Source organism: Cetorhinus maximus, chromosome 1 (genome assembly GCF_964194155.1).
Source record: "Cetorhinus maximus chromosome 1, sCetMax3.hap1.1, whole genome shotgun sequence".
Lineage (NCBI taxonomy): Eukaryota > Metazoa > Chordata > Chondrichthyes > Lamniformes > Cetorhinidae > Cetorhinus > Cetorhinus maximus.
Genome location: NC_135879.1, coordinates 249,582,168 through 249,607,978, shown reverse-complemented (window position 1 = coordinate 249,607,978; position 25,811 = coordinate 249,582,168). Strand labels below are relative to the sequence as shown.

At 45.4% G+C, this 25,811-nt stretch overlaps 1 protein-coding gene across 1 annotated transcript in view; it reads right to left on the bottom strand.

The window, feature by feature from the left end:
- LOC144680358 (disintegrin and metalloproteinase domain-containing protein 12-like) overlaps positions 1-25,811 on the bottom strand; it is a 972,827-nt gene that overhangs the window by 2,158 nt on the left and 944,858 nt on the right. Inside the window, exons 16-17 of the mRNA XM_078541354.1 lie at positions 20,775-20,967; positions 18,857-18,934 (exon numbers count right to left, since the gene is read on the bottom strand). Of these exons, the coding sequence (XP_078397480.1) occupies positions 18,857-18,934; positions 20,775-20,967 (271 nt within the window). The remainder of the gene's footprint in view (positions 1-18,856; positions 18,935-20,774; positions 20,968-25,811) is intronic.

The window sequence follows — 25,811 nt, the reverse complement described above, 5'->3', positions numbered from 1 at the left end:
CATGTTGGGGCAACATTAAGAAATTTAGGCAAGAAGCCATGTTTTGAGGGTACCGTGAACTAGGAGCTAACTTAAAGTACAGGGCCTCAAGAGTTATAATTGGATTATTATTTAAGCCATGTGCAAATTGGTGTGAAGATAAGAAGGCTAGGGAGGTGAACACATGGCTGAAGGAGTGGTGTGGCAAAGAGGAGTTACATTTCATAGGACACTGGAATCTATTAAGGGGAAGCAGTGGCATAGGAAGAGGTGATGGCATAGTGGTATTGTCACTGGACTAATAATCTGGTGACCCAGGGTAATGCTATGGAGACCCAGGTTTGAATCCCACCATGGTAGATGGTGAAATTTGAATTCAATAAAAATCTGGAATTAAAAGTCTGATAAAGACCACAAATGATTGTCATAAAAATCCAATTGGTTCACTAATGTCCTTTAGTGAAAGAAATCTGCTGTCCTTCCGGTCCGGCCTATGTGTGACTCCAGACCCACAGCAATGTGGTAGGCTCTTAAATGCCTTCTGAATGAGGGCAATTAGGGATGGGCAATAAATGCTGGCCTAGCTAGTGACACCCACATCCCATGAACAAATAAAGAAAAGTATTGGGACAGGAAGAAACTGCAGTGTTGGGTTGGTATCCATCTAAACCAGACTGAGACCATTGTCTGAGTGGATAAACAGGAGGAATCAGGAACTTTAAGTTTAAAATTCCTCCTCACATCATTTTAAATGGGAGACCCTTACTTTTAAACTGTACTCCCTTGTTCTAAATTCCCCCAAGAGGAGTAACATTCTCTCAGTATCGATAGGCCCCTCAGGATCTTATATGTTTAAATAACATTACCTCTTATTCTTCCAAACTCCAATGAGTGCAGGCCCAGCCTGCTCGACCATTCCTCACAAGACAACCCCTTCATCCCAGGAATCACACAGAATCACAGTGCAGAAGAGGCCCTTCGGCCCATCGAGTCTGCACCGACACATGAGAAACACCTGACCTATCTACCTAATCTCATTTACCAGCACTTGGCCCATAGCCTTGAATGTTATGACGTACCAAGTGCTCATCCAGGTACGTTTTAAATGATGTGAGGCAACCCGCATCCACCACCCTCCCAGGCAGTGCATTCAACACCGTCATCACCCTCTGGGTAAAAAGGTTTTTCCTCACATCCCCCCTAAACCTCCTGCCCCTCATCTTGAACTTATGTCCCCATGTCACTGACCCTTCAACCAAGCGGAACAGCTGCTCCCTATCCACCCTGTCCATGCCCCTCATAATCTTGTACACCTCGATCAGGTCGCCCCTCAGTCATCTCTGCTCCAACGAAAACAACCCAAGTCTATCCAACCTCCCTTCATAGCTTAAATATTTCATCCCAGGCAACATCCTGGTGAATCTCCTCTGCACCCCCTCCAGTGCAATCACATCCTTCCTATAATATGACAACCAGAATTGCACACAGTACTCCAGCTGTGGCCTCACCAAGGTTCTATACAACTCCAACATGACCTCCCTACTTTTGTAATCTATGCCTCGATTGATAAAGGCAAGTATCCCATATGCCTTTTTCACCACCCCACTAACATACCCCTTCACCTTCAGAGATCCATGGACACACACACCAAGGTCCCTTTGTTCCTCAGAACTTCCTAGCGTCATGCTGTTCACTGATTACTTTCTTGTCAAAGTACTCCTTCCAAAGTGTATCACCTCACACTTTTCAGGGTTAAATTCCATCTGCCACTTATCTGCCCATTTGACCATCCCGTCTATATCTTCCTGTAGCCCAAGACACTCAACCTCACTGTTAACCACCCGGCCAATCTTTGTGTCATCCGCAAACTTACTAATCCTACCCCCCACATAGTCATCTATGTCGTTTATATAAATGACAAATAATAGGGGACCCAGCACAGATCCATGTGGTACGCCACTGGACACTGGCTTCCAGTCACTAAAGCATCCTTCTGTCAGCACTCTCTGTCTCCTACAACTAAGCCAATTTTGAATCCGCCTTATCAAATTACCCTGTATCCCATGTGCATTTGCCTTCTTTATAAGTCTCCCATGTGGGACCTTGTCAAAGGCTTTTCTGAAATCCACGTAAACTACATCAACTGCACTACCCTCATCTACACACCTGGTCACCACCTCAAAAAATTCATTCAAATTTGTTGGGCATGACCTCCCTCTGACAAAGCCATGCTAACTATCCCTGATCAAACCTTGCCTCTCCAAGTGGAGATCGATACTCTCCTTCAGAACTTTCTCCAATACTTTCCCTACCACTGATGTGAGACTCACTGGCCTGTAGTTCCCCTGCTTATCTCTACAACCCTTCTTAAATAGCGGAACCACATTAGCTGTTCTCCAGTCCTCTGGCACCTCCCCCGTGGCCAGAGAGGAATTAAACATTCATGTCAGAGCCCCTGTGATCTCCTCCCTTGACTCCCTCAGCAGTCTGGGACACAAATCATCCGGACCTGGAGATTTGTCTACTTTTAAGCCTGCCAATACCTCCAATACCTTGTCATTCCCTATATCAGTTTGCTCAAGAACCTCACAGTCTCTCTCCCTGAGTTTGATACAGAATCACAGAGCAGAACAGGCCCTTCGGCCCATCGAGTCTGCACCGACATATGAGAAACACCTGACCTATCTACCTAATCCCATTTACCAGCACTTGGCCCATAGCCTTGAATGTTATGACGTGCCAAGTGCTTATCCAGGTACTTTTTAAAGGATGTGAGGCAACCCACCTCCACCACCCTCCCAGGCAGTGCATTCAAGACCATCACCACCCTCTGGGTAAAAAGGTTTTTCCCCAATCTTTGTGTCGTCCGCAAACTTACTAATCCTACCCCCCCACATAGTCATCTATGTCGTTTATATAAATGACAAATTTTGGGGACCCAGCACAGATCCATGTGGTACGCCACTGGATACTGGCTTCCAGTCACTAAAGCATCCTTCTGTCATCTGCCTCTGCCTCCTACAACTAAGCCAATTTTGAATCCACATTATCAAATTACCCTGTATCCCATGTGCATTTGCCTTCTTTATAAGTCTCCCATGTGGGACCTTGTCAAAGGCTTTGCTGAAATCCATATAAAATACATCAACTGCACTACTCTCATCTACACACCTGGTCACCTCCTCAAAAAATTCAATCAAATTTGTTAGGCATGACCTCCCTCTGACAAAGCCATGCTGGCTATCCCTGATCAAACCTTGCCTTTCCAAGTGGAGATAGATACTCTCCTTCAGAACTTTCTGCAATAGTTTCCCTACCACTGACGTGAGACTTACTGGCCTGTAGTTCCCTGGCTTATCTCTACAACTCTTCTTAAATAGCCTTCATCCACATTCTCTTGGGTGAAGACGGATGTGAAGTATTCATTCAACACTCTACCAATGTCCTCTGGCTCCACCCATAGATTTCCCCCTTGGTCCTTTATGAGCCCTACTCATTCTCTGGTTATCCTCTTCCCATTGATATACTTGTAGAATATCTTGGGATTTTCCCTACTTGTACCAGCCAGAGCTTTCTCATATCCCCTCTTTGCTCTCCTAATTGCTTTCTTAAGCTCCACCCTGCAGTTTCTGTACTCCACTAATCCCTCTGCTGACTTGCTTCCCTTGTACCTGCTAAAAGCCTCTCTTTTCCTTCTCATCGTAACCTGAATATCTCTGGTCATCCATGGTTCTCTGGGCACGTTACTCCTTCCTATCAACCTAGAGGGAACATGTTGAGCCTGACTTGATTGTTTTACTGTATTTTGATGTGTCCCTATTCTGCTAACATTCTGTGTCCCCCTCCCCCTGCTGAATTAGTTTAAACTCCTCCCAAAAGCACTAGCAAACCCGGCCACAAGGATGTTAGTCCCACTCTGGTTCAGATGTAGACCGTCCCGCTTGTTCAGGTCCCACCTTCCCCAGAAACGGTCCCAGTGATCCAGGAATCTAAAACCCTCCCTCCTGCATGAACTCTTAAGCCATGTATTCATCTGCACTATTCTCCTATTTCTGTGCTCGCTAGCACGTGGCACTTGGAGTAATCCAGAGATTACAACCCGAGAGGTCTTGCTTTTTAGTCTACTGCCTAACTCCCTGAATTCTTGATGCAAGACCTCATCCCTCTTTCTACCTATGTCATTGGTACCAACATGTACCATGACCTCTGCCTTATCACCCTCCCCCTTCAGGATGCCCTGCAGCCGTTCAGTGACATTCCGGACTCTGGCACCAGGGAGGCAACACACCATCCTGGAGTCACATTGACAGCCACAGTAGCACCTATCTGTTCCCCTGACTATAGAACCCCCTATTACTATTGCTCTTCCTCCCCTCCTGTACAGACAGGCTGCTTGTGGTGCCAGAAGCTTGGCTCTGTCCGCACTCCCTGGAGGAACCAGCCTCCAATTTGGAATACCGATTTGCAAGCGGCGCCCCAGGGGACTCCTGAACTACCTGCCTGTTTCTCTTGGACTGCCTGGTGGTCACTCATTTCCTTCCTTCCTCAAGTCCCTATAACTGCAGTGTGACCACCTCTCTAAAACGTCCTATCCACGATGCTCTCAGACTCGTGGATGCTCCACAGTGTCCCCAGCCGCTGTTCCAGCTCTGAAACCCGAGCTTCCAGGAGCTGCAGCTGGACACACCTCCTGCACACATGCTGGTCCCCGGCATTGGAAATGTCCCCGGCTTCCCACATGAAGGACATGGAGCATACCACGGCTTTGAGCGCTCCTGCCATGATTTATCTCTTTAAATTAAACCTTTTAAATCAATTACTCTAGGGCCCTTCTTTCCTGATCCTCGTTACTACAGAATATACAAACTATAAACCATAAAAAGATTTAAACAATAAGCGATTAAAGTAGTAAATACCTTACCTACTACTTACCATTGATTCCTTTCCCTTGTAGCCTCTACTGCTGCTGCACGGCAAGACCCACGCTCTGAAGATTTAAGAAGTTGGATAGCATGGAAAATATTCAAAGAGCACCTCGTCCCCTATGCACCGAATTCCCACTGTGCACCAAATTGCCAATATCCACTCTGGCTGTGCCTCACTCAGGATGAGCTCTCTCCCCTGTTCGTGTGCAAGCACACTGTCCAAACATTCTCTGAACTACTTCAGATGCAAGTTTATCCCCGTTTAAGTAACAAGACCAAAACTGCACACAATACTCTAGCTGTGGTCTCACCGTTGTATTAAGACTTATCTACTTTTATACTCTATCTCCTTGCAATAAAAGCCAACATGCCATTTGCCTTCCCAATTACTTGCTGTATCTGCATGCTAACGTTTTGTGATTCATGTACAAAGACACCTAGATCCCTCTTTACCACAACATTCTGCAATCTCCCTCTAATTTAATAGTATTCTTCTTTTCTATTCTTCCGGCCAATGTGGAAAACCTCTCATTTTCCAATATTATACTCCATCTGCCCACTCACTTAACCTATCCACTGCAACTCCTGCCGCTGACTAGAAAGGTGTCAAGAACAATGCACTCGGACCACACTACAGCTACTGGTACATGCACAATTGTTCTTGGTGCTTTTTTGGTTGGCAGACAGCACGAGCATCAGTGAAGTTTGAAACTCTAAAGACCACAATGAACTGTTCTGAAATCATTTTGTTCAAAAGCTTCTTGCTTCGACCTGTGGCGGGTGCAAAAGTTTGAACAGTTTCAGGCAGTGAGTTGTGGAGCTGTCACCCAAGTTGGAAAGGTGCAGCAAGCTCCTGTGTAGCCCAATTAGCTCAGATAGTAGCTAATGGGACTCTTAATCCCAGGGTCATGGGCTCACACCTAACATTGGGTGATATAAAAAAAAATACTATTTTAATATTTAATTTATTTACTTTTTAAATTTAATACTACTTTATTTAATGATATAAAGTGCTGGTGCGCTGCATGGTATTCCGTATGCCACAAAATCTGGTGGATCATATCAATCAGCACGTCCTTTTGACTGTTCAGAGTAGGCAGCACACTGACCATACTCAAGTGACCTGTGCTTGGAACTCAAAGCTCAGAGCATAACGTCCAATGTTAGATGTGATTCCATGATTAGATAACACCAAATGAAAAATCCTGAGTGTGCTAAGACTTACAATAACAACCAATTTAAAATTATCAGCTGGGCTCACAATGTGGCTCACTTACTCTTGCCAGAAGCTACATATACACAGGGACCCTGTCTTCTGTAGGCAAAAGGAGCATGTCCAGGCATTGCACTTTTTTTGAATTAGACATAAGCACAGAGGACAATAGCTCTCTGTTGCATTCCCTGTGGCAACGCCTTGACTAATCGGAGCCAACTTGCCACTCAATCAGCACCCTTTTCTCATGCAGTCTCAGTTGTTGGCCCCTTTGAAACTTGGCATTCTTGTGTCTGCCCTGATGCGTGCAAGATGAAAAGCTTCAACAGCATGTCTCATTTTTTGTAATACTCAAGTTCTGTGTTACCAAGTGACTATTTAATACTTTACTTAAGAAGGCAATAAATTGTTTGCATAAACTTTTGGAGAAGGTAGATTGGTCACAGTTCTTTGGCAGAAATAGCTTGTTGCATGATGAAATGAAGGGGAACCAAGTACTGTACTTAGATTTCCAGAATACATTAGATAAGGTGCCACATCAAAGCGGAAAACAAAAGCTCAAGGTGTAGGAGGTAACATATTGGCGTGGATAGAAGATTGGCTTGCTAACAGGAAACAGGGTAGCCATAAATGGGTCTTTTTCTGGTTGGCGGAATGTAACTAGTGGTGTTGGCTGGGGCCTCAGCATTTTACAATGGATATAAATGGCTTGGATGAAGGGATCAAAGGTATTTTGCTAAATTTGCTGATGATACCAAATATAGGTAGGAAAATAAGTTGTGAAGAGTATATAAGGAGCCAACAAAGGGATATTGATAAGTTAAGAAAGCAGGTAAAGATATGGCAAATAGAGTATAATGTAGGCAAATGGAAAATTGCCCATTTTGACAGGAAGAATAAGCATATTGTCTAAATGGTGACAAATTGCAGAGCTCTGAGATTCAGAGGGATCTGGGTGTCCTAGTGCACGAATCGCAAAAGGCTGTTATGCAGGTACAGCAAATAATTAGGAAAGCTAATAGAATGTAATCATTTATTGTAAGGGGAATTGAATACAAAGTAGGGAGATTATTATTCAGTTCTACAGGTCAGTGGTGAGGCCACATCTGGAGTACTTTGTGTGGTATTGGTCTCCTTATTTAAGGAAAGATGTAAATACATTAGAAGTAGTTGAGAGAAGGTTTACTAAATTAACACCAATAATGCACAGGTCATCTTATGAGGAAAGGCTGGACAGGTTAGGCCTGTATCCGCTGGAGTTTAGAAGAGTAGGAGGTGATTTGATTGAAACCTGAGGGGTCTTGACAGGGCGGAGGTGGAGAGGATGTTTCCTCTTGTGGGAAAATCCAGTACTCCGGATCACTGTTTAAAAATAAGGGGTCGCCCATTTAACACAGAGATGAGAAAAAAATATGTCTCAGAGGGTAGCGAGATTTTAGAAATCCTTTCCTCAAAAGGCAGTGATAGATAGATTCTTGATAAACAAGATCTTATGATGGAAGGAAGGTCAGTGATGAAGCAACTGAAGATGGTTGGGCCGAGGACACTACCCTGAGGAACTCCTGCGGCAACATCCTGGAGCTGAAGTGACTGACCTCCAACAACCACAACCATCTTCCTTTGTGCTGGGTATGACTCCAACCAGTGGAGAGTTTTCCCCCTGATTCACATTGATTCCAGCTTTGCTAGGGCTCATTGATGCCACTCTCAAATGCTGCCTTGATGTCAAGGGCAGTCACTCTCACCTAACCTCGGGAGTTCAGCACTTTTGTCCATGTTTGAACCAAGGCTGTAATGAGGTCAGAAGTTTGGCAGAACCCAAACTGAGCATCACTTAGCAGGTTATTGCTAAGCAAGTGCCACTTGATAGCACTGTTGATGACCCCTTCCATTACTTTTCCAATAATGGAGAGTAGACTGATGGGACATTAATTAGTCCACTGCATTCGTTGCTCCCAATGCGGTCTCCTCTACATTGGAGAGACCAAATGCAAACTGGGCGACCGCTTTGCAGAACACCTGCGGTCTGTCCACAAGAAAGACCGAAACCTCCCTGTCGCTTGCCATTTTAACACTCCACCCTGCTCTCTTGCCCACATGTCTGTCCTTGGCTTGCTGCATTGTTCCAGTGAAGCCCAACGCAAACTGGAGGAACAGCACCTCATCTTCCGACTAGGCACTTTACAGCCTTCCGGGCTGAATACTGAATTCAACAACTTTAGATCTTAAACTCCCCCTCCCCCCATCCCCACCCCGTTTCTTCCCCCTCCCTTTTTTTTTCAATAATTTATATAGATTCTTCTTTTCCCACCTATTTCCATTATTTTTAAATCTACAACTAATACCTTGTTAGTCTTTCCACCCCACCCCCACTAGAGCTGTACCTTGAGTATCCTGCCTTCCATTCTTAATTAGCACTTTTCTTAGACAAATATCACCACCTTCAACACCTCTTTGATCCTTTTGTCTGTGACATCTTTTGATTATCTTCTCCTATCACTGCTTGCTTGTCCCCACAACCACCCCACCCTCAACTTCTCTCTCCCCCCGCCCCCCCACCTTAGACCAGCTTATATTTCACCTCTCTCCTTCTGCTGAAGGGTCATGAGGACTCGAAACGTCAACTCTTTTCTTCTCCACCGATGCTGCCAGACCTGCTGAGTTTTTCCAGGTAATTCTGTTTTTGTTATTAATTAGCCAGGTTGGATTCATCCTGTTTTTTGTGGACAGGACATACCTGGGCAAATTTCCACATTGCTGGGTAGATGCCAGTGTTGCAGCTGTACTGGAACAGCTTGGCTAGGGGCATGGCAAGCTCTGGAGCACAAGTCTTCAGTACTATTGCCGTAATATTGTTAGGACCCATGGCCTTTGCAATATCCAGTGCCTTCAGCCGTTTCTTGATATCATGTGGAGTGAATTGAATTGGTGTGATGACTGGCATCTTTGATGCTGGGGACCTCCGGAGGAGGCCGAGATGGATCATCCACTCAGCCATCCTGGCTGAAGATTGTTGCCAATGCTTCAGTCGTATCTTTTGCACTGATGTGCTGGGCTCCTCCATCATTGAGGATGGGGAAAAATGTGAAACCTCTTCTTCCAGTGAGTTGTTTAATTGTCCACCACCACTCACGACTGGATGTGGCAGGAATGCAGAGTTTAGGTCTAAACCGTTGGTTGTGGAATTGCTTAGCCCTGCCTGTCACTTGCTGCTTATGCTTTTTGGCATGCAAGTAGCCCTGTGTTATAGCTTCACCAGGTTGACATCTCATTTTTAGGTATGCCTGGTTCTGCTCCTGGCAAGCCCTCCTGCACTCTTCATTGAACCAGGGTTGATCCCCTGGCTTGATGGTAATGGTATAGTGGGGGATATGCTGGGCCATGAGGTTACAGATTGTGTTCGAGTACAATTCTGCTGGTGCTGATGGCCCACAGCGCCTCATGGATGCCCAGTCTTGAGTTGCCAGATCTGTTGATGGGGGCTATGCTGTTGATATGGTGTTATGTGTGCTTCCAAAAGGCATTTGATACAATGCCCTTTCCTGCTTGTCGTTTAGCTTGCTGCTTTCTCAGTTGCTGGGCTTTTTTCCCTATCTCTTCAATCTTGCTGGGATTTTTTTACTCGTTTTTTTTTTCTGTTGTCTTTACCACTGCCACCATTTGTATTCATTGTTTTGGGTCTTAGCTTAGGTCATCCTCAATTAAGATAAATCGATACTGCTGGAGGCAGGGCTGTTGGTAAACGTTACCTTTTATTAAACATTTTTCTAACTATATACAGGACATTGCTTCACACAAGGTTACACACAAAACCATCCCTCAGTAAGCTCTGTTGTCATGTGATCTTACATCACTGATGATGTAGACTGTCCATTTAGATCTTTATCCCATTTAGCACATTGTGTGGCACGACCACCGTGCTAAATGGGATAGGTTTCGAACAGACCAAGCAACTCAAGACTGGGTATCCATGACGCGCTGTGGGCCATCGGCAGCAGCAGAGTGGCACTCGAACACAATCTGTAACCTCATGTCCCGACATATTGCCCACTCTACCATTACCATCAAGCCAAGGGATCAACCCTGGTTCAATGAAGAGTGCAGGTGGGCATGCCAGGAGCAGCACCAGGCATAACTAAAAATGAGGTGTCAATCAAGTTAAGCTATAACAGAGGACTGCTTGCGTGCCAAACAGCATCAGTAACAAATGATAGACAGAGTTAAGCGATCCCACAGCCAACAGATCAGATCAAAGCAGTCCTGCCACATCCAGTCATGAATGGTGGTGGACAATTAAACAACTCACTAGAGGAGGAGGCTCCACAAATATCCCCATCCTCAATGATGGAGGAGCCCAGCACATCAGTGCAAAAGATAAGGCTGAAGTATTTGCTACAATCTTCAGCCAGAAGTGCCGAGTGGATGATCCATCTCGGCCTCCTCCAGAGGTCCCTTGCATCACAGATGCCGGTTTTCAGCCAATTCAATTCACTCCATGTGATATCAAGAAACAGCCGAAGGTACTGAATATTGCAAAGGCTATGGGTCCTGACAATATTCCGGCAATAGTACTGAAGACTTGTGCTCCAGAACTTGCCGCACCCCTAGCCAAGTTGTTCTAGTACAGCTACAACACTGGCATCTACCCGGCTATATGGAAAATTGCCCAGGTATGTCCTGTACACAAAAGCAGGACGAGTCCAGCCCGGTCAATTACTGCCCCATCGGTCTACTCTCCATCATCAGTAAAGTAATGGAATGGGTCATCAACAGTGCTATCAAACGGCACTTGCTTAGCAATAACCTGCTCACTGATGCCCAGTTTGGGTTCCGCAAGGGCCACTCAGCTCCTGACTTCATTACAGCCTTGTTTTAAATATGGACAAAAGAACTGAGCACCTGAGGTGAGGTGAGAGTGACTGCCCTTAACATCAAGGCAGCATTTGACCAAGTGGGGCATCAAGGAGCCCGAGCAAAACGGGAGTCAATGTGAATCAGGTGGAAAACTCTCTGCTGGTTGGAGCCATACCCAGCACAAAGGAAGATGGTTGTGGTTGTTGGAGGTCAATCATCTCAGTTCCAGGACATCACTGCAGGAGTTCCTCAGGGTAGTGTCCTTGGCCCAACCATCTTCAGCGGCTTCATCAATGACCTTCCTCCTATCATAAGGTCAGAAGTGGGGATAATTGCACAATGTTCAGCACCATTTGCAACTCCTCAGATACTGAAGCAGCCTATGTCCAAATGCAGCAAGACCTGGACAATATCCAGGCTTGGGATGACAATTGGCAAGTAACATCGCGCCACATAAGTGTCAGACAATGACCATCTCCAATAAGAGAGAATCTAACCATATCCCCTTGATGTTCAATGGCATTAGCATCACTGAATCCCCCACTATCAACATCCTGGGGGTTACCATTGACCAGAAACTGAGCTGGACTAGCCATGTAAATACTGTGGCTATGTGAGCAGGTCAGAGGCTAGGAATTGTGCGATGAGTAACTCACCTCCTGACCCCCTCAAAGCCTGTCCACCATCTACAAGGCACAAGTCAGGAGTGTGATGGAATACTCCCCACTTGCCTGGATGAGTGCAGCTCCCAGTCAAGATGCTTGACATCATCCAGGACAAAGCAGCCCACTTGATTGGCACTATGTCCACAAACATTCACTCTCTCCACGACCAACGCGCATTAGCAGCAGTGTGTACCATCTACAAGATGCATTGCAGGAATTCACCAAGGCTCCTTTGACAGCACCTTCCAAACCCACAAGCGCTACCATCTAGAAGGACAAGGGCAGCATATAGGTGGGAACACCACCACCTGGAAGTTCCCCTGCAAGTGAGTCACCATCCTGACTTGGAAATATATCACCGTTCCTTCACTGTCACTGGGTCAAAATCCTGGAACTCCCTCCCTAACAGCACTGTGGGTGTACCTACACCACATGGACTGCAGCGGTTCAAGAAGGCAGCTCACCACCACCTTCTCAAGGGCAACTAGGGATGGGCAATAAATGCTGACCCAGCCAGCGAAGCCCACATCCCGGGAATGAAGAATGAATAATAACATTAACCCATTACACTACATTTAGGACGGATGAGAGGGTCCTTGACAGGGTGCAGAGGAGATCTACCAGAATGTTTTCAGAGATGAGCGATGTTAGCTACAAGGTTAGGTTGGAAAAGCTGGAGTTTTTCTCTTTGGAGCAAAGCAGATTGAGGGGAGATCTGAAAGAAGTGTGGGAGATATGACGGGTTCAGATAAGGTAGACAAAAATCTACTCATGAGCTGATGGTACAAGAAAGAGGACACCGATTCAAGATAAAAGCAAAATACCTGTGGATGCTGGATATCTGAAATAACAACAGAAAATGCTGGAAAAACTCAGCTGGTCTGACAGCAGCTCTGAAGAAGAGTAATGCAGATTCGAAACATCAACTGTGTTTCCATCTCTACAGATGCTGTCAGACCAGCATCTGTGGAGATGGAAACACAGTTAATGTTTCGAGTCTGTATGACTCTTCTTCAGAGCTGCTGTCAGACCAGCATTTTCTGTTTTTACACAGATTTAAGAGTTTGGGCATGTGATGCAGGAGGCAATTCACGGCCAGCCACTTTGAAACGCACCCGGCGAAAGGCTCAGGACTGCAGTTGTGGGCAGGAAGAGGGCGGGCATCGGCGTCACCGCGGGCACAGGTGAGTGCTTCAAGGGAGCTCCCTGAAGGCAGACAACTGCTTCAGGGAGCTGCAGACCTGCAAATAAGAAAATAAGGCCCAAAAATGCTGCAAAAAAAAATGTCCATGCAGTTCAAGCAAGCACCTGAAAGCAGACCTCATTAAAAAAACAAACTATAAAGAAATATCTGGGCACTGCTTTTTTTTACCTAACAGAGATTTCATCTCACCGTTGGATGAGGTTTCATAAAAGTTGGCTGATTGGCCCATCCGTTAACCGTAAGGTTGGAAGGGCCACAAAAAATCGCTTAAAATTGGGCTGTTAATGGGCTTAGTTGCCCACCAACTTTTGTGCGCACCTGCCGAGCGAAATATTGTGCAACTGTGCAATGAGGTCGGGAAGCTCACCCAATGCCATCTCTCACGATTTCATGCCCGTTCAGGTTGGGTGCGCACCTGCCAGCGGGATATAAAATTCTGGCCTGTATTTTGTATTTCTGTCTTAAGAAAGGTGAAACCTGTGTCTAGTCTGGAGCCCTGTTTGTATATATGCTTTTTTTAATGAAGTTTTACAACTCTTGAAGTGAAGAGATGGTTACCAAGGGATTAGTAGTTTAGTGAAGTCAGAAACAAAACTGGCACTTTGTGTCAGTATGGTCATTGCTGGGATAAAAGAAAAAGTGTGAGAATCATTTCCTATTGGCTGTATTTGTCTGGTGTAATATAGAACCATAGAACACTACAGCACAGAAAACAAGCCATTCGGCCCTTCTAGTCTGTGCTAAAATATTATTCCGCTAGTCCCATTGACCTGCACCCAGTCCATAACCCTCCAGACCTCTCCCATCCATGTATCTATCCAATTTATTCTTAAAACTTAAGAGTGAGCCCGCATTTACCATGTCAGATGGTAGCTCGTACCTCACTCTCACCACTCTCTGAGTGAAGAAGTTCCCCCTAATGTTCCCCCTAAACCTTTCCCCTTTCACCCTAAAGCCATGTCCTCTCGTGTTTATCTCTCCTAATCTAAGTGGAAAGAGCCTACTTGCATTTACTTTGTCTATACCCCTCATAATTTTGTAAACTTCTATCAAATCTCCCCTCATTCTTCTACGCTCCAAGGAATAAAGTCCTAACCTGTTTAATCTTTCCCTCTAACTCAACTCCTTAAGACCCGGCAACATCCTAGTAAATCTTCTCTGCACTCTCTCAATCTTACTGATATCCTTCCTGTAGTTAGGCGACCAGAACTGCATACAATACTCCAAAATTGGCCTCACCAATGTCTTATACAACCTCACCATAACATCCCAACTCCTGTACTCAATACTTTGATTTATGAAGGCCAGTATGCCAAAAGCTTTCTTTACAACCCTGTCTACCTGTGACGCCACTTTCAGGGAATTATGTGTCTGAACTCCCAGATCCCTTTGTTCCTCCGCACTCCTCAGTGCCCTACCATTTACTGTGTATGTCCTACCTTGGTTTGTCCTTCCAAAATGCAACACCTCACACTTTTCTGCATTAAATTCCACCTGCCATTTTCTGGCCCATTTTTCCAGTTGGTCCAGATCCCTCTGCAAGCTTTGAAAGCCTTCCTCGCTGTCCACAACGCCTTCAATCTTAGTGTCATCAGCAAACCTGCTGATCCAATTCACCACATTATCATCCAAATCATTGATATAGACAACAAACAACAATGGTCCCAGTACAGATCCCTGAGGCACACCACTAGTCACAGAACTCCAGTCTGAGAAGAAATCATCCACTACCACTCTGTCTTCTCCCACACAGCCAATTTTGAATCCAGTTTACAACCTCTCCATGGATACCAAGTGTCTGAACCTTCTGAACTAACCTTCCATGTGGGACCTTGTCAAAGGCCTTACTAAAGTCCATGTAGACAACATCCACAGCCTTTCCTCCATCTACTTTCTTGGTAACCTCCTCGAAAAACTCTACAAGGTTCGTTAAACACGACCTACCACGCACAAAGCCATGCTGACTATCCTTAATCAGCCCTTGGCTGTCCAAATAATTGTATATCCGATCTCTCAGAACACCTTCCAATAATTTACCTACTACTGACGTCTGGCACACTGGCCTGTAATTACCTGGTTTACTTTTGGAGTCTTTTTTAAACAACGGAACGACATGAGCTACCCTCCAATCCTCCGGCACCTCACCCGTGGCTAAGGACATTTTAAATATTTCTGCCAGGGCCCGTGCAATTTCTACACTAGTCTCCTTCAAGGTCCGAGGGAATATCATGTCAGGCCCGGGGGATTTATCTACCTTTATTCACTGTAAGGCAGCAAGCACCTCCTCCTCTTTAATCTCTATATGTTCCATGACACTACTGCTTGTTTCCCTTCCTTCCTTATACACTATGCCAGTTTCCTGAGTAAATACTGATGCAAAAAAACTGTTTAAGATCTCCCCCGTCTCGTGAGGCTCCACACATATACGACCACTCTGATCTTCAAGGGGACTAATTGTGTCCCTTACTATCCTTTTACTCTTAATATACTTGTAGAAACCCTTCGGGTTTACCTTCATATTATCTGCCAAAGCAACCTCATGTCTTCTTTTTGCCTTCCTGATTTCCTTCTTTAGTATTTTCTTACATTTTCTATACTCTACAAGTACCTCATTTGCTCCTTGTTGCCTATACCTGCTATAACACCTCTCTCTTCTTCTTAACCAGATCGCCAATATCCCTTGAAAACCAAGGTTCCCTATGCCTGTTAACTTTAATCCTGACAGGAACATGCAAACTCTGCGCTCTCAAAATTTCGCCTTTGAATGCCTTCCACTTACTGAACACATCCTTGCCAGAAAACAACTTATCCCAATCCACACTTCCTAGATCCTTTCTCATTTCCACAAAATTGGCCTTTCTCCAATTTAGAATCTCAACTCGAGGACCAGACCTATCCTTATCCATAATTAACTTAAAACTAATGACATTGTGATCACTGGACCCAAAATGTTCGCCTACACATACTTCTGTCACCTGACCTGTCTGGTTCCCTAATAGGAGATCAAGTCTTGCATCCTCTCTCGTTGGTACCTCTATGTATTGATTTAGAAAACTTTCCTGAACATATTCGACAAACTCCAAGCCATCCAGACCTTTTACAGTACGGGAGTCCCAGTCAATATGTGGAAAGTTAAAATCTCCTACTATCACAACTTTCTGTTTCTTACATCGGTCTGCTATCTCTCTACAGATTTGCTCCTCCAATTCTCTCTGACTATTGGGCGGTCTATAATACAACCCTATTAGTGTGGTCACACCTTTCCCATTCCTCAGCTCCACCCATATAGCCTCTGTAGACGAGTCCTCCGGGCTGTCCTGCTTATGCACAGCTATTTTCCCTGACTAGTAATGCCACTCCTCCCCCTTTCATCCCTCCCCCTCTATCACGTCTGAAACAATGGAACCCCGGAACATTGAGCTGCCAGTCCTGCCCCTCCTGCAACCAAATCTCACTAATAGCAATAATGTCATAATCCCACGTGCCAATCCACGCCCTAAGCTCATCTGCCTTTCCGACAATACTCCTTGCATTGAAATAGATGCACCTGAGAACATTTCTATCACGTACAAACCTTTGATTTCTGTCTATACATGCATTCCTCGCTTGACCTTTATCCTCCTCCACCTCACTATCTGCTCTAATACACTGGTTCCCCTCCCCCTGCAAATCTAGTTTAAACGCCCTGGAGCAGCACTAGCAAACCTACCCGCAAGGATGTTAGTCCCCCTCCAGTTCAGGTGCAAACCGTCCCGTCGGAACAGGTCCCACCTTCCCTGGAACAGAGCTCAATTGTCCAGAAACATGAAGCCCTCCCTCCTGCATCATCTCCTTAGCCACGTATTTAGCTGCAGTATCCTCCTATTTCTAGCCTCACTAGCACGTGGCACGGGTAGCACTCCTGAGATCGCAACCTTGGAGGTCCTGTCCTTCAACTTTGCACCTAACTCCCTAAACTCTCTTTGCAGGACCTCCTCCTCCTTCCTATCCACGTCATTGGTCCCTACATGGACCACGACATCTGGCTGCTCACCCTCCCTCCTGAGAATACTGAGAACTTAATCCGAGATATCGTGGACCCTGGCACCAGGGAGGCAACAGACCATCTGGGATTCTCGATCTCTCCCACAGAACCTCCTATCTGTCTCCCTAACTATCAAATCCCCTACCACTACTGCTCTCCTCTTTTCCCTCCCTCCTTTCTGAGCTGAGGGTCCAGCCTCAGTGCCAGAGACGCGACCACTACAACTTGTCCCTGGTAGGTCGTCCCCACCAACAGTATCCAAAACGGTATACCTATTGTTGATGAGAACGGCCACAGGGGTGCTCTGCTCTTTCTGTCTATTCCCTTTCCCTCTCCTGACATTCACCCAGCTGCCTGCCTCCTGACTTTTAGGGCTGACTGTATCCCTGAAACTCCTGTCTATTACCGCCTCTGCCTCCCGTATGATCCGAAGTTCATCCAGCTCCAGTTCCAGTTCCCTAACTCGGCTTCTCAGGAGCTGGAGCTGGATGCACCTTTTGCAGGTGTAGTCATCAGGGACAATTGTGCTGTCCCAGACTTCCCACATGCTGCATTCGGAGCACTCGACTGCCCCAACTGCTGCCTCCATTACCTACTCCTAATTTAATTAAAGGAACTTACCTGGCCTTAACCCACTGGGAGCAAGCTCGTCCTTAGCCTCTCGAGCCAAAGCCTCAAAGCTCCACTCCTTCACTGGGCCATTCACACACTGGCCGCTCCTCTTCAGCTTCCCCTCCTTTTATTTTCAATCTCCGCGCTCTTTTTCAAATGACCTCCCCTCGCTCTCCGCGCTCTTTTTCAAATGACCTCCCTTCAAGCTCCGCGCTCTTTTTCCAATTTAATTTTTTCTTGCTTCTTGTTTAATAAATGTTTTATTCATTGTGTTAGAAGAACATCATCAGACTTCTGCGAATTTGTTCAGTAACTGTCCTCCATGGTTCCTAAAAAGAATAAATTTAGGATCTATCAGGCCAGGTTCCACTCTGGGATCTGACTTGTCCAGTATTAACATCAGCTGGGATCGCAAGAATGGTCATTCAGCCCCTCAAGCCTGCTCCACCATTCAATAAGATCATGGCTGATCTGATTGTGGCCTCAACTCCACATTCCCGCCTACCACCAGTAACCTTTGACTTCCTTGTTAGTCAAGAATCTATCTACCTCTGCCTTAAAAATATTGAATGATCCTGTCTGCTCTGCTCTTTGTGGAAGTCTTCCAAAGATTCATGACCGTCTGGGAGAAACATTTTTCTGATCTCTGTTTTAAATGGGAGACCCTTTATTTTTAAACTATGTCCCCTTGTTCTAGTCTCTCCCACACGGGGAAACATACTTTCAGCATCTGCTCTGTCAAGCCCCCTCAGGATCTTATATGTTTCAATAACATCACCTCTCATAAACCCCAATGTATACAGTCACCAGCCTGTCCAACCTTTCCTCATAAGATAACCCCCCCATCCCAGGTATCAATCGAGTGAACCTTCTCTGAAATGCTTCTAACATATTTGTATATTTTCTTGAATAAGGAGACCAAACTGTGCACAGTACTCCAGATGTGGTCTCACCAATACCTTGTACAACTGTCGCAAAATATCCCTACTTTTACATTCCATTCCCATTGCAGTAAACAAACAACATTCCATTTGTCTTCCTAATCACTTACTGTCCCTGCATACTAACTTTTCCTCATCATGGACACCCAGATCCCTCTGTACCTCAGAGTTCTGCAATCTCTCTTTATTTAAATAATATGCTACTTTTCTATTCTTCCTGCCAAAGTGAGCAAGTTCACATTTTCCCACATTATACTCCATCTGCCATTTGTTTCCCCCACTCACTTAACCTACCTATGTCCTCTTCAGAACTTACTTTCCTGTGTATTTCCTTGGGAAGTTTGTTACATGAATGGAACTATATAAATACAAGCTGTTGTTGTCACTCCACCACTGTTATATCTATCAGTCCCACTAAAAACAGTGAGTGATTCCATACCCCCTTTTTGTTGCAGTTGTTATCACATTCTTGTACTTTGAACACAGACACATCCACACACTTTGCATCATAGCAGACCTGTGAAATAGAAAACAAGACATTTTGTATTCACAGTGTCAATGTCATTAATTTTAAAAATGAATCAGTCAGGATCTGCATGGCTTGACTCCAAACTCTTTAGGAATCACTCAAGCTCATAACAGCATAAGAAATACGAGTTTGAAGAGGTCATACAGCTCCTCAAGCCTGCTGCGGCATTCAAAAATATCACAGCTAAACATCTCCCTCAAATGCACTTTACTACACTGACCACATATCCCCTGATTGCTTTAGGGTCCAAAAGTCTATTGATCTCAGTTTTGAACAAACCCAATGGCTGAGCAAGCACAGCTTTCTGGGGTAGATAATTCTAAAAATCCATAACCTTCTGAGTGAAGAAATATCTTTTCATCTCAGTCTTAGTGGCTGAACCCTTATCAGGTGACTATGATCTCTTCTTCTAGACTCTCCAGCCATGGGAAGCAGCCTATCAAGCTTGCTAAGAATTGTATACGTTTTAATGGGGCGATCTCTCATTCCTTTGAAATTTGTCATGAGAGTATAATAATTTGGTTTTTCTGGTTTATTGTAAAGTAGGTTTATAGGAGCAAATAGTTAGGTCTGTCTGTGTGTGTGATTTAGTTACATTTTGTAGCCAAGCAGACTCTAAGTTGAAGTTATCAAAAGAAGTAAGCTGTAAAAGTGTCTTTAATATGCTAATGAATAAACATGGTTGGGGTTTTAGCATGTGAGGTGTAAAGAGAATTTGCATTTTTAGATTGATTAAGGGGGATTTGGTTTTCAAAGGGATCTCACTCTGTTTACAAATAGTCAGACAAGCAAGTTAATGAATGTATTTTTCTCAAGGGTTACTGACAATATATTGTTGCAACATGAAAAAATTTATATTATGAGACAGGTAAAGTTTCAAAGGCTCATGAAACAATAACATTTACATATTAAAAAGGAAGAACATATAAAGGAGAATGGGGCTATGTGCCAGAGGAATGCATTGTAAGATATGACAGGAGTGTGTGAAATATCTTTCATGAAGCCTCCAGATTTTGTGCATAAACCTGCTGTCTACAGAAACCGAAGCTGGAGGAAGCCACTTTGAATTCCACTGGCCAGCAAATTGTGTTAATTTGCTGGATCTGTTTAAAATCTAAAAATTATACTTTTGGACTGTTGCCTTAAAGTGGGTGTAACTGGGAATCAGATTAATTAGGGATTTTAGGAGTTATTATCATAGTACTTTGTAATTCTAAGTATGTGCTTGAAAACTTTTCGTTAATGAATATTTTAATTTTATTTTTTGTTTTAAATCTCTGAAAGTCTTGGTGGACTTATTACTTCTGAAATCAGGGCACGCATCTTGAAATAAATAGAAATGACAAAACCATTGTGATAGCGGGATCAAGTTCCCCTCATGGATTTGATCCGCCTGGCAAACATCTGCCGTGTCATAACAAATCCATTCTACTGAATCATCCCTCATACGAAGCCCTGTCAACCCAGAAATCAATAAGTGAACCGACAGTATTTTACTTTTGTGAAAGGGGTTGTTGGAATGGCAGGTTGGCCAGCTCGGTAAGGACAGGTGACAAAAGAAATGTGGAATGTGCGATGGCAAAATACACAACAAGGAAAGCAGAAGTGAATGGCAATGAAGATGAGGGACTGGGTTAGAAGCTGAACGTGGTAGAGTGGACTAATAGGACTACTGTGAAGGAGAATATACATCTTTAATACATGGAGTGGGAAGGGAGACTACCAGCATGAACACTGGGATGGAGGGAAGTATATCAGAGGGGAGAGTGGTAAAGTACCAATTCCTTTGGAGTTAATATTCCTTTTATGTTGTCTGTGAATTAATTACCTTCTTGTCTCCACACTTGGTTCCTTGTTGGATTAGGTCTGGAGTGCTGGCATCAGATATGTCAGAAGCTGTCCCTCTGCAATTATATGTCACACCACGAACAGTAATGTCGGTTGTCAAAACGGTCAACTGTCCTCCTCGCATTGGATATTTGCCCCCACCCTTACACTGGATTTTTCCACAAAGTACGTCTCTGTAGAATGGACACAAACATCTTAGACCTTCTACATTCTCAGTTTAGTGCTGTCACTTCTTTTTATATCATATATTGTAAGGTGGGCATCACTGACAATGCCTGTATTTAATGTCCATCTCTAATTGTCCTTGCACAGGTGGTGGGTGAGTTGCCTTCCTGAACCGCTGCATCTTTATAGTGCTGTTAGCAAAGGAGTTAAAGGATTTTGATGCAGTGACAGTGAAGGAATGGCAATATTGCTCCATATTCAGATGGTGTGTGAGCCTGGATGGGAACCTGCAAGTGGTGATGTTCCAATGAAGCTGCCAGCCTTGCCCTTCGAGGTGACAGGGGTTGTGGGTTTGGAAGGTGCTTTTGAAGGAGCCTTGGTGAGTTAGTGCCATGCATCTTGTAGATGGTACACACATTCCAGCCATCGTGCACCAGCGATGGAGGGACTAAATGTTTAAAATGGTGGGTGGCGTGCCAATCAGGCAGGGCTGCTTTGTCCTGGATAGTTTCAAGCTTCTTGAGCGTTGTGGGAGCTGCACTCATCCAGGCAAATGGAGAGTATTCCATCACACTTGGACAAGCTTTGGGGAGTCAGGAGGTGAGTTACTCGTTGCATGATTTCTAGCCTTTGACCTGCTCTTGTAGCCACAGCACTTATATGGCTCGTTCAGTTCAGTTTCTGGAAAACCCCAGGATCTGGATGGTGGGAGACTCAGCGGTGGTAAAGTCTTTGGATGTCAAGAGGAGATGGTTAGATTATCTCTTATTGGAGTTGGTCATTGCCTGGCACTTGTGTAGCTCAAAAGTTACTTGCCACTTATTAGCCCAAGCTTGAATGTAGTTCAGTCTATTTTTATTCTTTCAAAGGATTTGGACATGGCCGGGTGGAATAGCTCTGTTGCCCTTCCCTAATTGACCTTGAGTAGGTGGTGGTGAGCTGCCTTCTTGAACCACTGCAGTCCATGTGGTGGAGGTACACTCACAGTCCTGTTAGGGAGAAAGCTCCAGGATTTTGACCCAGCAACAGTGAAGGAACGGTGATATATTTCTGAGTCAGGATGTGTGTGGCTTGGAGGGGAACTCCCCAACCAGCATTCAGTTCCGATCACTGGTGGAAGTGCCATTTAATTTGGGTAGTGCAGCCAGAGCCATGGATGCTGACTGCATGGCAGAGGTACTAAGTGAACACTTTCCATCCATCTTTACCGAAGAATATGCTTTCCAAGTGATGATGGAAGAGGAGGTATTTGAGATACTTGATGGATTTACGATTGATAAGGTATTAGGCTGGCTCTGCTAAAATTCACAAATCACCAGGACCAATTGAGATGCATCCAAGGATACAGGGGAAAGGGTGGAAGTGACTCTGTCCATCATTTTTCAATCCTTCTTAGATACAGGGTTAGTGCCAGAGGACTGGAGCATTGAAAATGTCACACCCTTGTTCAAAAGAAGGTGTAAAGATAAGCCTAGCAACTGCAGGCCTATCAGTTTAACTTCAGTGGTGGGGAAACCTGTAGAAATGATAATTTGGGGCAAAAATAACAGTCTCTTTGGAAATGCTGGTTAAATTAGGAAAGCCAGAATGTATTTGTTCATAGTAAATCATGTTTAACTAACTTGCTTGAGCTTTTTGATAAGGTAGCAGAAAAGGTTGATGAGGGCAATGCAGCTAATGTGGTTTACATGGGCTTCCAAAAGGCATTTGATAAAGTGTCACACAACATATTGATGAGCAAAGAATAATAGAGAATACAAAGTGACAGGAAACAGTATAGTGGCGAATGGTTATTTTTTGGACTCGAAGAAGGTTTATAGTGGAGATCCCCAAGGGTCTGTGTTAGGACTCTTACTTTTCCTGATATATACTATTGGCTTACATCTCGGCGTACAGGACACAATTCACTCTCAGAAGGTTAGTGTAGAACTTCACAAGGACATTTACAGGCTGTTGGAATGGGTGGGCAAGTGAAAGATGAAATTTAATGCAGATAAGTGTGAAGCGCTTAATTTTGGTAGGAAACACATGGTCAGACAATATAAAATAAAGGGTAGATCTCTAAAAGGGGTGCAGGAGAGCAGAGTGCTGAATGTATATGTGCATAAGTCATTGAAGGTTGACAGGTTGAGAGTGCATACAGCACCCTGGACTTTCTTAATATGGACATAGAATACAAAACAATGAAGTAATAATAAATGCAGCAGTTTGGCCTCAACTAGAGTATTGTATTCACAATGAACAGGACACTTTAGGAAGGATGTGAAGGCAGTGGAGAGTGAGGCCATGGCTAGAACCGAGAGTGAGCCCAGAGGAGTCAGAGAGAGTGAGACACCGGGAGTCAGAGAGAGGGAGACTCCGGGAGTCACAGAGAGGGAGACTCCGGGAGTCAGAGCGAGTGAGACTCCGGGAGTCAGAGAGAGTGAGACTCCGGGTGTCAGAGAGAGGGAGACTCCGGGAGTCAGAGAGAGTGAGACTCCGGGAGTCAGAGAGAGGGAGACTCCGGGAGTCAGAGAGAGGGAGACTCCGGGAGTCAGAGAGAGAGTGAGACTCCGGGAGTGAGAGAGAGAGTGAGACTCCAGGAGTCAGAGAGAGGGAGATTCCGGGAGTCAGAGAGAGTGAGACTCCGGCAGTCAGAGAGAGTGAGACTCCTGGAGTCAGAGAGAGTGAGACTCCGGGAGTCAGAGAGAATGAGACTCCGGGAGTCAGAGAGAGTGAGACTCCGGGAGTCAGAGAGAATGAGACTCCGGGAGTCAGAGAGAGTGAGACTCCGGGAGTCAGAGAGAGTGAGACTCCGGGAGTCAGAGAGAGTGAGACTCCGGGAGTCAGAGAGAGTGAGACTCCGGGAGTCAGAGAGAGAGACTCCGGGAGTCAGAGAGAGTGAGACTCCGGGAGTCAGAGAGAGTGAGACTCCGGGAGTCAGAGAGAGTGAGACTCCGGGAGTCAGAGAGAGTGAAACTGTGGCAGTGGGTGAAGGGGAGGCTGTGGGTGTGAGAGGGAGAGCGAGGCTGTGGCTGTGAGAGAGAGAGCGAGGCTGTGGGTGTGAGAGAGAGAGCGAGGCTGTGGCTGTGAGAGAGAGAGTGAGGCTGTGGGTGTGAGAGAGAGAGCGCGAGGCTGTGGGTGTGAGAGACAGAGCGAGGCTGTGGGTGTGAGAGAGAGAGCGAGGCTGTGGGTGTGAGCGAGAGTTAGGCTGTGGGTGTGAGAGAGAGAGCGAGGCTGTGGGAGTCAGAGAGAGAGCGAGGCTGTGGGAGTCAAAGAGAGAGAGCGGGGCTGTGGGAGTCAGAGAGAGAGTGAACCTGTGGGAGTGAGAGAGAACATCAGGTTGTGGGAGTAAGAGAGCGAGTGAGGCTGTGGGAGTGAGAGAGAGAGTGAACCTATGGGTGTGAGAGAGAGTGAACCTGTGGGAGTGAGAGTGAGTGAGGCTGTGGGAGTCAGAGAGAGTGAGGCTGTGGGAGTCAGAGAGAGAGTGCGGCGGTGGGAGTCAGGGAGAGAGTGAGGATGTGGGAGTCAGGCAGAGAGTGAGGCTGTGTGAGTGAGAGAGAGGGTTAAGCTGTGGGAGTGAGAGAGAGTGAGGCTGTGTGAGTGACAGAGAGCGAGACTGTGTGAGTATGAGAGAGCGAGGCTGTGTAGTGCCAGGGTCAAGGGTGTCACTGAACGGCTGCAGGACATTCTAAAGGGAGAGGGAAAACAGACAGAGATTGTGGTACATATTGGTACCAACAACATAGGTAGAAGGAGGGATGAGGTCCTGCAAGCAGAATTTAGGGAGCTCGGAAGCAGATTGAAAAACAGGATCTTAAAGGTAGTAATCTCTGGATTACTTCCGGTGCCACGCGCTAGTGAGTATAGAAATAGGAGGTTAGTCCAGATGAATGACTGGCTGGAGGGATGGTGCAGGAGGGAGGGCTTTAGATTTCTGGGACATTGGGACCGTTTCTGGGGGCGGTGGGACCTGTACAAGGCGGACGGGTTGCACCTGAACTGGAATGGGACCAACATCCTTGCGGGGAGGTTTGCTAGTGCTGTTGGGGACAGTTTAAATTAACTTGGCAGGCGGATGGGATCCTGAGATGAAGTTCAGGAGGGGGAGATGTACAGCCAAAATTAGAAGAGAGAACAAGTGAGTCTGGAAGGCATAGAAATTATAGGCCAGTTAAAGCACAAAGGATTTTGGCAAGGTTGCATGGTATTTATTTTAATGCAAGGAGTCTGACGAATAAGGCAGATGAGTTAAGGGCACAAATTTACACATGGAAGTATGATGTCATTGCTGTCACAGAGACATGGTTGAGAGAGGGGCAGGATTGGCAGCTCAATATTCCAGGATATAGGGTCTTCAGGCGAGACAGGGAAGGAGGTAAAATAGGAGGGGGTATCGCAATATTGATCAAGAAATCAAATACAGCAGTAAGGAGGGATGACATCTTGGAAGGCTCCTCAAATGAAGTCATATGGGTAGAGCCGAAAAACAAAAAAGGAGCAATCACATTGCTGGGAGTGTACTATAGGCCCCCAAACAGTCAGAGAAAAATAGAAGAGCAGATATGTAGGCAAATTTCAGAGAAGTGTAAAATTAATAGGGTAGTAATAATGGGGGATTTCAACTTCCCAACATTAACTGGGCTAGTCATAGTGCGCTAGGTTTAGAGGGAGCAGAATTCTTAAAATGCATCCAGGAGAGCTTTTTAAGCCAGTACGTAGAAGGTCCTACAAGAGAGGGGCGGTCCAAGACTTTATTTTAGAGAATGAAGCTGGGCAAGTCGTGGAGGTATCAGTGGGGGAGCATCTTGCAGACAGTGATCATAACTCCGTTAGATTCAAGGTTGTTATGGAAAAGGACAAGGATGGGCCA